The sequence below is a fragment of the Papio anubis genome, chromosome 6, assembly GCF_008728515.1.
Source record: "Papio anubis isolate 15944 chromosome 6, Panubis1.0, whole genome shotgun sequence".
In the NCBI taxonomy this organism is placed as follows: Eukaryota; Metazoa; Chordata; class Mammalia; order Primates; family Cercopithecidae; genus Papio; species Papio anubis.
In genome coordinates, this window is record NC_044981.1 from 152939507 (window position 1) to 152954288 (window position 14782).

The window sequence follows — 14782 nt, forward strand, 5'->3', positions numbered from 1 at the left end:
TGCCAGACCACTCAACTCTTAAAAGTTACAGGGAAAAATAAAATGTGGCTAAACAAAAGCAAAAATGTTCCACCCCACCATGACCAAGACACATACAATTGTGCAAAATGAGCACGGCACAAATTGTTAACCACATGCAGCAGCTCTAAACCATCACCTCCAGTGAACTCGCATCAGGAGGTATGTGTCATGGCAATTAGCCATCCTTTTCTACAGCTGGAGTCCCAGTCAGAGCTGCTATCATCTCCCTCAGGAGGAAAATTTCAGTTTTCCACAGAAAAATGGTCTGTCAGTACAGGGGAGACAAATGCAGACCAAATCCACTCTATCTGACGGAGACATTTTGTTCCCCTGTACGCAGCTAAGAGCCCTCCGCAAGTCTTCCTTTAGGCTGCGGTGTCATCTTAGGCAGAATTAATTTGTACAGGGAGGCCCTAAAATCATAAAGCACTGCCGAACAGACTCCCACTTTAATCTAAAAACAGAGCCACTAAGAGTCACACCGTTTCAATGTGGTACAGTTAAATCTGGAAAGAGTAACTAGCCTTCACATGAAATTTGACAAAGACAATAAACCTTTCTCTACCAAAAAGGCTAGCTTGTCACAAAGCTGTCCTCCCTTTGGCCTTCTTTCTTTCTTCAAGGAGTTCTCTCAATCTCATCCTTTTTTTATGCTTTAGCTGCCAATTCTCAGTCTCTCTTCAAAGCTCAACATTTGGCTATTTAATTGCTTACTAGACATTTTCACCTCAATATCCCAAAGGCAGCTCAAATTTGGTGTATCTAAAACCTCACCATCATCTTATGTTCCTTCGTGGTGAATGGCACATCATTCATCCAGTCTTATGGGAGTCACCCTAGATTCCTGTCTCACTGTGATCATTCACATGCCATGACTAAATCTCACTGACTTTAACTCTAATATGTCTTCTCTCTCTGCTGCTTTGGTTCAGACTCTCATCATCTCTAAACCAGACCTATGAAATAACTGTGTAATTCATTTCCCTTCCTCCAGGCTTGCCCTACCAAATCATCCTGCGTATTGCCATTTGATCTTCGTAAACTTCAAATCATGTTGCTTTCCGGAAAGAGCTCTTTAATGGTTCCCCAATGCCCTCACAACAGAGGCTAAACTCTTTATTAATGGCACAGGAGGTCTTCCACGCTCTGGTCCCTCTCTTGCTACTTTTCTCTGCTTTTCATTCTCACCATCCCCCATACTCTGACAATCCTGAAATGTATGTGGATCCCCTCAGCAGCACACTGCCTCACACTACTTTTGTTTTGCATCTGCTGCTCTTGCTTCCTAGTTCTCTTTCTTTGTCTAACTGGGGACACTGACTCCTCCTTCCAGATTCAGCTCAAGTCTATGAAGACTTCACTTCCTATCAGTGTAGTAAAATTACTGTCAATGATGTTATCTTACTTTAAAAATTCTTCCCAGATTTATGTTGGAGAGAAAAGAAGCATTACCAATAAATGTTCTCAGACAGCGCCGGTCTCCATAAACCTCCCATAGCTGGGGGAGAAAAAAAACAACACATAGAAATATTACATTTAATAAAGGTCTTTCAATCACACCAGCCCTATGCTGGTTACGTGTGTGCATATCTGTGTGTGTAAACACACAGCTTCAATCATTAAATATTAAACACTGAATATCATTAAATATTGCTTGGTGCTGCCAGTTTGTGTTATATTATTTGGAACACACACACACACACACACACACACACACACACACACAGTCACACACACTCAAAACTAAAGAGTTTTAAAGATGTTTACATCAAAATATCAAGAAACTTAACTATAGATGGAGTTAATTCAAGTGAGTTTTCATTTTCATATTGCTCTTTTCTGTTTCATACATTTTCTAGGACGAAAAGTTTCTACTTTTGTAGCACTACAAACGACTTTTAAAGGAATTAAGTATTATTAAAACCGCCATGTATACCAACTTTTAAAGGAATTGTGTTATTAAAACCGCCACGTATATATTTGATACTGAAAGGCTTTTTTGTTTAGTTTTCTGAGGTAACAAGTATTACAGAAGCTATAAGAAAATGATGATCTAGACTAAAATAAAAGGTTCATAATTCTCAGCACATCTAAGGTAGATTAATACAATAGCTTCAAGGCTAGCTTTATTCTTGACTGCCTTGAATCCAATCCTCAACAATGTTACTAGTACTCTAAAATAGAAAGCATTTCCTTGCCACCAGTGCCAATATGACACAGTCTCAGTTACTGTAGCATACTAGGAAAGGACCTCTGAGACCTGGTTTCTTGCCCACGACTGCAATCATTCCTTGTCTCTTAGATGTTACGCTCCAGCAAGCACAAAACTGTTATTTTCAGCACACACTATGCTGATTCATTCTCTTCACTCTTTTCAAGCAAACTCTACTCCTGTTTCCTTATCCTTTACTTATTTAACCTTCTTACTAAGGTATGCTTCCTCTTTGAAACCAGCATATCTTGTGCTTACCTCTATAATGATCATTTATATCATAATAAAATGATCATCCTAAGGGGAGGGACAGTGCCTTTATAAGCTTTTACTTTCAGTCCCTTCCACATAATAGAATGTTTATAGAAGTCAACTAAATTGAATTCTATGCTTTTTTGGTTGGTCAAAGAAAAGACCAACATCTCAATTAACATGGCTTGTACCAAGTAAAAGTAAAATGGGGGTTTTTACTCCCAAATGTTGGCCTGTCATTTTAAGCTATTAGAGACAAATGCCTAAATGGTTACTCTTATCAAAAGAAGTGGCCTTTTTCATTGTTAATATCCATGAATTATTTACAAATGATAAAATTTTAATGACTCAACTTTTGAAGCCCCAAGAGCTCTATAGCGTTGGTATTTATTGAACCATCATAATGGTCCAGACAAAGAGAAGACACAAAACCGGTAAGAACTATCCTTTCAGATTTAAAAATTTTTTCAAGACATTCTGCATATTCAGGTTGAGATGCATTGGCAACCGAGTTTTTTCTACCACACATTCTACAACTGAACAGAAGCTAAAGATGGAGCTTCCCAAGACTAGAAAAGGTGAAAGAAGGGGCTGGGAGCAGTCCTGTTACTTGGTATCTACTAGTATTTAGAAGAAAATGGATGAATTACATTTTCTACTTTCTAAAAATTGGATTTCTATCATATGTCCTCTCTATTTCATAAGGTTTGGAGAAACAAATAAACTACTACATGTACAAAATCTCTATAATGATTAGTGATTAAATATTTATATGTCCAAAGCCAACATGATTGGATTACATTCTCATCAGTTTTCTAGGCTTAAAAAGCGGCCTAGCCACTGCAGGTGCCTGTAGTTCCAGCTATTTGGGAGGCTGAGGCAGGAGAATGGCGTGAACCCAGTAGGTGGAGCTTGCAGTGAATTAAGATCATGCCACTGCACTCCAGCCTGGGCGACACAGCAAGACTCCATCTTAAAAAAAAAAAGGCGGGGGGAGCCTAGCTAATTGGACCACAGAGCCATATGGAATTTATGTTTGGAAGTAGTTCATAAATTGCTGCATTTACAGGATCTAAGAGAAAATAATTAGCTTCTAATTGCCTAACAAACCCAAATTTTTTTATAATTAACCAAACAGATTTAAACAAAGAACTAGCTTTGCAGCACTCCTACTCTGTTACTGAAAACTCACCTTAATTTTACAGTCCATGGAACAAGACAGCAATAAATGGCCAGAGAGAGGAAACAATCTGACTGCACTGACGCCCTATAAAAAGGTATTACAGTTATCAACCAGAAGCATTCAAAAGATCAGCTCAAATGAAGCATCAAGAAAAGACAGTATATATTAAGCAGCCTAATTTGCTATTTTTCATTCCAAAAATCACACCCCAGAATAACTTTCATTAGCATTCCAAGAGCAGACCTTATTGACACCAAGCTTTTGAAGATTTTTTTTTCTAACCTTTAATATTGCGTTCCTCACCCAATGGAATCCTGAGTCAATCAAATTGCTACTGCCCCCACTTCTCTTCCTTTTTTTACTTAGTCCCTTTGCTCTTTGCAAAGAGTTGGAAATTACAAGTTGGAATGGTGCATATGACAAAGAATATCAACATCAAAAATTTTCAGGTACCTTATCTCTGCATTAGTTTAAAAATTACCATAGTTTATAAACCAGGGCGCATCTAATCTCTGAAGTGTGATAACCACAGAGCTAAAGCAAAATTACTGAAACTAAGCAGGAGACTTGGTGCTAGTACCAGCCCATTACTCACTGATTTGGTGCCCAAAAGGAAGAAGATTGTAGCAGGAGCTTGTGGGGAAAGGCCTGGCTACAAGGATGCAGGACACTAAATCATGAACGCTATATCATGGCCAATTCAGATGGCTTGAAGACTGATTAGTCACCTGTGATGGATGTGTGGGCACCTCCAAAGCCTAACCCAGAATTATATTCAATTTGACTTCCCTGCACCTTTACCATAAACACTAAATGTTCTACATCAACAGCTAAAACTGTATGTTGGCTTCATTATAATAGCATCACAGCAAACAGAAACAACCAACTTGCTTACCTTCGTGTGTCCAGACCACACATGAATTTGTTTTTTGGGAAGATAACACTTCTCAGGTGGCATAGTTGACCGTAGATTAACACCAACATCCTGAGGTATGTGAAGATAGGACCTGCCTTGATAGTCATACATTTCTTTAACTGAAACAAAAAGGCAAAGAAAATCAATAAACAAATACAACTCATAGTCATGAAACCTATATTTTTAAAATCACATTTTTTTCACAGGGATATCTTCCATATTAAGGTTCAGGTAATAACACTCCAATGATGTAAAGATCAAGAGTCAGCTAAGATATAAGTGCTTAAAATAACTGCTATCATTTACAACTAGAGGTAGTATTTCGAAATTCCTAAATACCCAGAGATTATAGAACTTTAGATAAGATCTATACTTCTTTTCATCACTTACACATCTTAGTAATCTATAAAGACTTCACTGTGGCATAATTAGAGCAAGGGAAGATAATACTTGGGCCTTGTGAGTCACTGGTAAAGAAGCAGAAGTAAAACAGGTTAAGAAGGAAGTTAAAACAAAACAAAATATATCAACTATCCTTTTCCCCTGCTTTCCTCTTTTATGCCCTTCCAGTTCCCTTTCATTTATCTTTTCCTGCTTTCATCACAAATTTTACAATAAGGTCACCTGTGAGAATTAAATGACATACTGTATATAAAGCAATTAGCAACATGCCTGGCACAGAGTAAGTACTCAATAAATGTTATTATATTATTGTTATTATAGTTTTGAGCACCATAGTACTGAATAGACTCCTTGGAGATAAAACTGAAGCTTGAAGAATGAAATATGGCTTCATCAAACCTAAATATCTGATGTAATATAACATTAGAATAAGCAACACTGTAAGCACTAAGTTATTCTTTACAGTTTTAGATAATCACTATGTAAGTTCCTAAAATATAACTAATTATTAACTAACAGGTACATTCTAGAATACTTATGATTTATTTTGGTGAATATGCATTTCCTTCTACAAGTCAAAATAAGTATGAGAGCCTTAATCTCCATCTTTTCACATGAAAATCCAAGTTTATTCTGAGTATAGCTGAATAACGGTTATGAACTGTGTGGATACCTGAGTATTTGGCTTCATTAAAAACAGTTAAAATGACTGGGGCACTATTAATACACCAAAAGAGTCAACTTTATCTTACGAAAGAATAGACTGTGGACTATTCAAGTTTCTTCTTTATCTACCATTTAATAAAATTCATTAACACTTGGAAAAAAATTATCTGTGGCTATGATTAATCATGCTATTTTTTCTCCTTTATCAGTGTACAGAAGTCTGCTGTAATTTCCTTGGGATACAAATTGTCTAACATAATTATACTCAACATAATGATTTTATGACAGCTGATAGTAAGGGTAATGATACTGTATGAACAGCTAACAGAGTAAATATGAAGGTTTTTCATAAAAATGAAGATGTATAAAAATATGTTACCATGTAAGATTGTCTTCTCCTCCCCAGGTTTCTCTTCTTCCTGCTTTCCTTTTTTCTGCCTCTTTGCTGTGATTTCATCCAATTCTTTTTGTTCTTCCTAAGAAAATTAAGGAGTGAAATTTAAAGTGAATGTTCTAGAACCTCATTATACCTAAAGTTGGTGCTATAAATTATTTATAATGAGGTCTACATATCTGGTCCAAGTATGTTCCCAGGATAACAAGCTCAACACTTTTTTTTTTTTTTTTCTGAGACTGGCTCATGAAGACAGTGAGATTAGGAGGTGAGGAAGGGAATGGCAGAGCATTTACTTTACAAACTTTATAGTAGTTTTAAATATACACATAGAGATAAAATTTGTTTAAAATTTTAAATAAATTCATAAATCAATAAAACTTCTAATCAATTCTAGTGTCATAGAAGGCTGATTTTGTAGTTACTATCTGAATGTCTAGTATCAGAAGAACAGCTACCATGGCAGCCTAATAGCAATATCAAGGAAATCTTTATGAAAATTGTTCAATATTGTAATTCAATAAAAAAGCATGAGAGAAAACAAATCAGCAAAAAAGGTAAATAAAAATATTTCAAAGAAATATAAATTTTATTGTATATTTTCAATCAACTAAAGGCAGAAAAATTTTGATGAGTCATTTGGTTCTCTAAGGAAATCTCAAGTTTATTAATGTAGATATCCTTCATAGAGATACAGCATATACCTGAACTGACAATTAAAAACATCAAAGCTTACTTCTGAAGGTTTGGCTACATCTTTTTCATCCACATATTTTGCCCATGGTCCCAAGAAACCATCAATATTGGATGCATCATTTTCTTTAAACTTTTTCCTCTTTTCTGTTTTCTTCTGACCAGTTTCAAATACAGTTAAACCTATGGTAACCAAAAAAAAAAAAAAAAAGAGAGAGAGAGAGATATGTACATTTTCTAAAGAAATATGAACATATGTTTAATTTTGTTTTATATGGTTAAAGAAAGATGATTGTTCAAGTGACCACAGAGTCATTAAAAAACAAACAAGCTACATGAATCTACCACATACGCTGACTCATGCTACACAAAAAGGGATTCAACCTTCTGGGCAAAGATACTTAAAACTAATTCAATATTCTGCAAATTCTAATAGTGTATACTTGAAGAAGAGACCCAAATATGTGTTCCTACAATGGCACACAAGCCTTTTATCGAACCAAAAAGCCGTGTCAGTGGATTTGTATGACTTTCTGGAAAAAACTCAGGAACTCATTATGGCTAAATAATGCTAAAGTGACCTTTGGAAGCAAGAATAAACTATAATTTATCATTTTAAAACTAAAACTAAATTACAGTAAGTACTTAATAACTTATCTTCACTTCTCTTGTAATGCAAAAATGTAAATCAAACACGGTTTCACCAGAAGTGGTACTTCTTCCAAGTGACTTCAGTCTCAACTTCACCTCTAGTATCATTAACGTTAACAGTAAAAGAAAAGGAGAAGGAGGCTGTTTCTGGTTGAGATTTTGATTTGATTAATAGGAGGTGGCATACTGTGTATAGTCATTAACCTGGAAAAAGAAAGGTTTGTGGAATCATAGTCACAAGTTAACTAAGAATCTAGCTACCTTTAGGTGGGACTTACAGAGGTCTAGCTTAAAGAAGAAATGTCTGCCTATAGTAATTCAGACTATGTTTTATAGCAAAAGCCTGTTAAAATTCTATTTTAACAATAATCTAGCTCATGTACAGAGAGCAGCCTGATCACATAGGGTCTATAGCTACTAAGCAGAAGTGTCCCATGCAACCAGCAAATTACTTTTTTAACTGCATTTTATGGATACTACTCTAATGGACTGATGAGCCTTGTGACAAGTTAGCGTTTAGCGTATGATGTTTGGTCTTATTGTAAGTACAAAATGAATATGAATACAAACATACATTAAAACACATATTCAAATTCAGCCTTCAAAGCTACTCTTCAAAGACAATCTTCACAGACTTACCAAATAAAGTATTTCTACTCTGTTAAAATGAAGCTTGACATAAATGTTGAGAAGTCAATTGCCAAAATTATCTATACATTAGTTATAATTTATTGAGTGATTTCTACAGGGTTGGCATGGTGCCAAGTATTCAAAATAACTCAAAGATATATGTACCATTATTTTTTCTACAAGGTTACACAACTAGTAAGTGGCAAAAGCAAGCTCTAAACTGTAACATTTCTGAACTATATTGCTCTAAACTGTGTTGCTCCATTGTTTCAACTTAAAAAAAAAACAAAAAAACCAAGTGCTAAATACTATTTTTTACTGTCTAATTAAAGTCACTCTGCAAGACACTAATTATAGATGTGTACATATTTGATATTAAATGTTTCAAATAAATTACCTTGATTTTTTTCAGCTTCTTCTACAGAACCAATATATTTAGCAGACACTTGATGATTATCTAATGAAGGGTCTAATGCATAACCTGAAAGGAAAAAAGTGAAAATTATTAACTCCATTTTGCTGTTTAAATTCATTTTATTATTATAATACAAATATACACATTTCACATTTTCTTTCCCAGATGTCAAAAATGATCTCTTTAACTCAGGACCAATCAGGACCAATCATTCTGCCCTGAGCTATATTGCTTCCTTTTTTTTTTTTTTTTTTAGAGATGGGGTTTCACCATGTTGGCCAGGCTGGTCTTGAACTCCCGACCTCAAATGATCCACCGCCTCCGCCTGCCAAAGTGCTGGGATTACAGGCGTGAGCCACTGCTTTCGGCCCCTGAGCTATATTTCTATTTAGAACCCAAAGCTATATTTTTATATTTAGAACCATAATATATTTCTTACAGGATGAATTTTGCACACTGACATTACATTACTAAGAGCCTCTCTGGCCAAGACATCAAACTTTAGTTTTAAATATTCTAAGAGCTTGAAAATACATGTACATGATGCATTTGGAAATCCAGAAACCATTTTCCTTTTCTTCTTGGTAATGGATATTGCAGGCAGGGCTAAGTTTATCAAATTATATAAATTATTAAATAATAGAAAAGGGTAAGAAGATTACATAAAATCTAGCTATTATTTTGAAAATACCATTCGCAGTAAGGACAGTCTTCCTTCCCAATCTTAATATATTTCTATTTCATCAATCATTCCTTATATTTCCTGAAGAGAAGGAAGGAAGGATATCTACCAACATATGAATGCACTTCTTAAATTAATTATAGAGTATGTAGCTACATACAAATGTGGTCCTCCGTGGTCTATGGGAATTTAAGGAAAGAAAGTCTACCTAAATGAGCTTAACTCAGTTTTTTTTCTCAAGTGGGTGTGCTAGCACAATAAATGTTTGGTAACATTAGTCTGGTATGCTCACAAGAGTGCTAGATCACTGATCAGTTTATGGCCTACAACTCGTGTGTACAATAACAGAATACATAAAAAAGTACTAAGCCCATTTTTTTTAAAGGGTACATCCTAGTAGATAGACTTATTATTTTCATTTTTCATCCAAAGTAGTCCCAGCTACTTGGGAGGCTGAGGCAGGAGAATGGTGTGAACCCAGGAGGTGGAGCTTGCAGTGAGCTGAGATCGCACCACTGCACTCCAGCCTGGGCGACAAAGTGAGGCTCTATCTCAAAAAAAAAAAAAAAAAAAAAAAAAGAATATAGGGAACTTCTTTTGGGGAACAAGAAAAAGATTCATCATGAAACATGCTCTTTAAACAAGCTAAGGACATAAGTGCTCAACTCACTCTCATGATATGCTAGAACAGAACCAACCACCTAGCTATTAGCTGATTTGCACATAGATTTTTTTTTCAGCATTAAAATATGTTCTCAGCCAGAGGAGAGAGCTTGGTGGCAGAAAATCAGCTTTGGAGTAGAATCTCTGAAATCACAGGTTCAAATCCCATGAGTTATTTTATCTTTAATCTCTTTGATGTACAGAATAGTGTTCTGTACATAACTATTTCCAAAAAATGAGACTTTTATAAGCTCATACCAAGTTAAAAGTTCCCATTTCAATAATAAAAAACATATCCGGCTAGAATGTAAATTTCTACTTTGAAAGGAGACTTAACATCTACATAAATGGCATTTCGTGATGTGTCCGGAGGGGTGAAGGAGTAGACAGAGAGGGAAGAGGTATCCCTGGTCCTTGTCTCTGTGTAAGTACCATTCCCCAACTCATCTGGCCATAGTCTTGTAACTCAGAAAAATAAGTTATGCTTTCCTCTTGCTCCACATCCTCTGTGGTAAAAATCCTTACCGCCATACCACCAACCCCACTACTGCCTTCCACCCCCGGTGATTAAGAAACGATATTATTTTCCTTTTACAAATAAGAGTTAAATATTTGGCCTTATGTCTTACTACAAATCAGCCAGTGATAGAACAAGATCTAACTCTCACACTACTGAATTTCAGTCCAATTTGTTTTCTCACTATCTTGTGTCTCAAATAAGTGATTATTTCTGCATTTCTTAAATATTCTTATCTACCTTTCTGAAGTTTATTTTCCCTTTTATCTTTTTAATGGAGTTAATGTCTACTTCCTTCCCTTTGGTACTCTTATTTGAAATGGCTATCATATTGATTTTATTATTATACCCTTCAGGTAATTAAACTAATAATAATTATTAAAACTAATTCCATTAGGTAAATGAAAGGGACTATAAACAATTTGCAAACCAATGGTCATAAATAAACGAAAAAACCTTCGACCTCACTGGTAGTCCGGAAAAATCAAGTTGCAGTAAAGAAATACAATATTTTAAGGATCTAGAACTAGAAATACCATTTGACCCAGCCATCCCATTACTGGAGATAAACCCAAAGGATTATAAGTCATGCTGCTATAAAGACACATGCACACACATGTTTATTGCGGCACTATTCACAATAGCAAAGACTTGGAATCAACGAAAATGTCCATCAGTGACAGACTGGATTAAGAAAATGTGGCACATATACACCATGGAATACTGTGCAGCCACAAAAAAGGATGAGTTCATGTCCTTTGTAGGGACATGGATGCAGCTGGAAATCATCATTCTCAGCAAATCGCAAGAACAGAAAACCAAATACCGCATGTTCTCACTCATAGGTGGGAATTGAACAATGAGATCACTTGGACACAGGAAGGGGATCATCCCACACCAGGTCCTATTGTGGGGAGGGGTGGGGGAGGGATAGCATTAGGAGATATACTTAATGTAAATGACGAGGTAAGGGGTGCAGCACACCAACATGGCACATGTATACATATGTAACAAGCCTGCACGTTGTGCACATGTACCCTAGAACTTAAAGAATAATTAGAAAAAAAAAAGAAAAGAAAAAAAAAAAGAAGAATAATAGCAACACCACACAGGAGTCATGCTTTCTCAGTGAAAACCTCAAATATATAAACTGATGCCCTGTTGTTTTCTTTTTTTTCCCCTTTTCTAACAGAAAACTTAGTATACAGAAATAAAATCCTAAAAGTCTGAAAAAAAAATATAATATTTTGATTATCAAGTAAACAAAGGAAAAACAATCATACGGATCTTTGATGAAGAGAAATAGGGCTGGGCATGGTGGCTCAGGCCTGTAATCCCAGCACTATGGGAGGCCGAGGCAGGCAATCACTTGAGGCCAGGAGTTTGAGACCGGTCTGGCCAATATGGTAAAACCCCATCTCTACGGAAAAAAAAAAAAAAAAAAAAAAAAAAATTAGCTAGGCATGGTCATTCACGCCTGTAATTCCAGCTACTCAGGAGGCTGAGGCACGAGACTTGCCTGAACCCCAGAAGCAGCAGCTGCAGTGAGCAGAGATCCCACCACTGCACAGCCTGGGTGACAGAGTGAGACTCTGTCTCAAAAAAAAAAGAGAAGTAGGACTTTTATACACTGTGGGGTAGAGTAGGTTTAGAGAATTCTTTTGGAAAGCAATTTGATAATATATAGCACAAGCTTTTAAAACACATATTCTTTTACCTACTTTCGGGAACTCATTAAGAAAATAATATAAAATAATATAAAACCTGTAAAGTTTTATGTACAAAAATATTCACTACCACATTTTAAAAAGCACTTTGTAGCATAACATATACATCACATTTTTAATAGTGAAAACTGGAACTAAACTGAAATCTAAGTGATACAAGTAATATATTTAAAAATTATATCTTTGTTCAGTAGACGATTTTTAAAAAATCATTTAAAAATGTTAATAAAGGATTTCAAATATTGAAGTTAAAACTCATGTTAATAATGACTATTGTGAGACTAAAAGTATTTATTTAAAATTCTATTTTCCACTTCTATAGGTGGGTGTAGAGAAAATTCTAGATGAAAGTAGAACAAAAGGAAGAAACTTCATTGAGAAGCCCCAAGTAAGACTGGCAGGGGAGCAGACAGAAAACAAGACGAAATTCACGTAACCACTGAGGGACTAAGAAGTCAGGAGAAATACGATAAATGCAAGCTAAAAGCAAAACTGTAGAGTGAGTAACTCGGATGACACAGTAAATGAGACTATTTTCAGTGATAAGGACTCTACAGGTGGGCTGTATGAAAAACTAACTGTATTGCAGAATACAAATCTTCCAGAAATAATTCACTGGGATTCTAACAATCTTACAATATTGAAAAATGGGAAGAAAATTAAAATAAATGTTTGTACTATATTCCAGCAGTGATAGCCCAGGGTTATGAGATTGAGGTAAAACTGAATTCATGTGTCACCTCCTGTATGTCTGTTAGATAACACTACTACGAGGTATAAGAAAGGTTTGCTCCCTTGCACTTTGCAAATGAGGGAAGGTGACAGAAAGGTCTCACAGCCTTATATTTCAGGTGGAAGGGTTAAAAAACAAGAACGACAGCAACAAAAGTTGATAGGAAGCTGGTATAGGAATTACTATCAGATGTCAGACAAGAACTTTCTATAAGAAAATTATAGGACAAACTAATAGAAGTCATATACTTGTTCACTGCCTGGGAGCAAAGAAAAAAGAGACAGTGTTAAAACTGAGGTTTAAAGAGACAGTTGTTAAAGCTTAGATAAGGCTGATCTTATTTATTAAGTTTACTTATTAAGTTTACTTGAACTTAATAAACTGTCTCTTTAAACCTCGGTTTAAACCTCGATCTTACTAAGTTTACTTGAACTTAATAAATAAAATCAATCTTATCTAAGATCTATCATAAAGGAGACAAACCAAAATTTTCTGAGTTTTGTAACTGGCCATTCCCTTTATTTTAGGCTGCCTAATATACTATAGCCCCAAATTCATTTTTTGTCTTTAACTCAATAGTTCAACCTGTGTCCTAGCTCTCTACTTCCTAGTGGGAGAGGCAAAAATCTCCCACTTTATTTTATTTTAGGCTGCCTAATATACTATTGGCTGCCTTTATTTTAGGCTGCCTAATATACTATAGCCCCAAATTCATTTTTTGTCTGTAACTCAATAGTTCAACCCATGCCCTAGTTCGCCACTTCCTAGTGGGAGAGGCAAAAACCACCAGATACTTCAAACAAACAAACAAACAAAAAACACAACCCATTTCTGAAACCAGGTCTAAAGCCAGCTGAATAGTTTTAAATGCTTATTCTTGTTATAAGGTAATTTAAGAAGAAAAGTAGGTATCAGTATAAACTTACTTGGACTTTTTTTTGTTTTGTTTTAAAGGAGACAAGAGAACTAAATTATTGCTTAAGGTCCTTCTAAAGTCAAAGACAGTAAGTCGTTAAAAGTCTCTTATTATAGGTTAGAATATAACAAAACCATGATGTAACAGTTTATTTTTATGTGCTGCACATTACTTTAGATTTACATGGGACCCCTTACACAAGCAAGGGGTATAATGTATTTGTAACCATTTTATTGGACTGGAAGTGTCATAGAACTGCTTTGGGTGATTTAAGTGGTATATAGTCTTGGCTGTGATTTTTGGTACATTCTAAGTCTATTACAATCTTACCATGGTGAAATATGATCTAACACATGATAATCCTTTATACAAGCAGTTTCCATGCACATTAAATTTTTAAAATCCCACCACTGAGAGGATGTAATTATTTTACATAGTGAATTTGTGACTATTCTCTTTCCTGACACCCTTCAGTGATCAAGAGAAAGCATTTCCGAGATAAGATCTGAGAAACAGAGTAAAGTTAAATAGCCCATAATAAGATAAAAAAGTAATCTCTTAACACTATCTTTTCATTTGTCAACTTTAATAGCAATCTACATGTAATGGACATAAAATAACAAGTGTCCATTACCCAGAATGCAACAACAAAGAGCATTCTGGTTAAGATCACGAATATTTCCAGTACTCAGAAATCACAGTGGATTTACAATGACAGCTAAAAATATGAGTTCACCTTCCCATTTACATAAATATTTAAGGATATCTATAAGAAGGCATACTATCCTTTTTGAAGGAATCCAATGAATTTTAAAAGCCAGAAGACAAAACAGATTAACACACACAGATCACACTTCTAATAAAGCCAAAATTGAAACTGTTTTAAGTCTTATTGCCTTACCATATGTTGCAAAAGTTCTCCTTTGCTGCTCAAACATGAAATCATTGATATGAGCTGGTTCCGCATATCCAGAAAGCATATTTCTAGGTGCGGCCATTTGCTGTGTCCTAAAGGGATTTTCTGGTCCAAACTGCAATGTCACAAGAAAAAAAATAAAAATAAAACATAAGAAAGAGACAAAAGTTCTGAGTATATGGAAGTTAGAATT

At 35.2% G+C, this 14782-nt stretch overlaps 1 protein-coding gene across 1 annotated transcript in view; it reads right to left on the reverse strand.

Annotated features, from left to right (window-relative positions):
* LOC116275379 (pre-mRNA-processing factor 17) overlaps positions 1-14782 on the reverse strand; it is a 48800-nt gene that overhangs the window by 14196 nt on the left and 19822 nt on the right. The window contains exons 3-9 of the mRNA XM_031667507.1: positions 14575-14704; positions 8418-8501; positions 6783-6922; positions 6032-6128; positions 4564-4703; positions 3678-3752; positions 1474-1519 (exon numbers count right to left, since the gene is read on the reverse strand). Coding sequence (XP_031523367.1) covers positions 1474-1519; positions 3678-3752; positions 4564-4703; positions 6032-6128; positions 6783-6922; positions 8418-8501; positions 14575-14704 — 712 coding nt within the window. The remainder of the gene's footprint in view (positions 1-1473; positions 1520-3677; positions 3753-4563; positions 4704-6031; positions 6129-6782; positions 6923-8417; positions 8502-14574; positions 14705-14782) is intronic.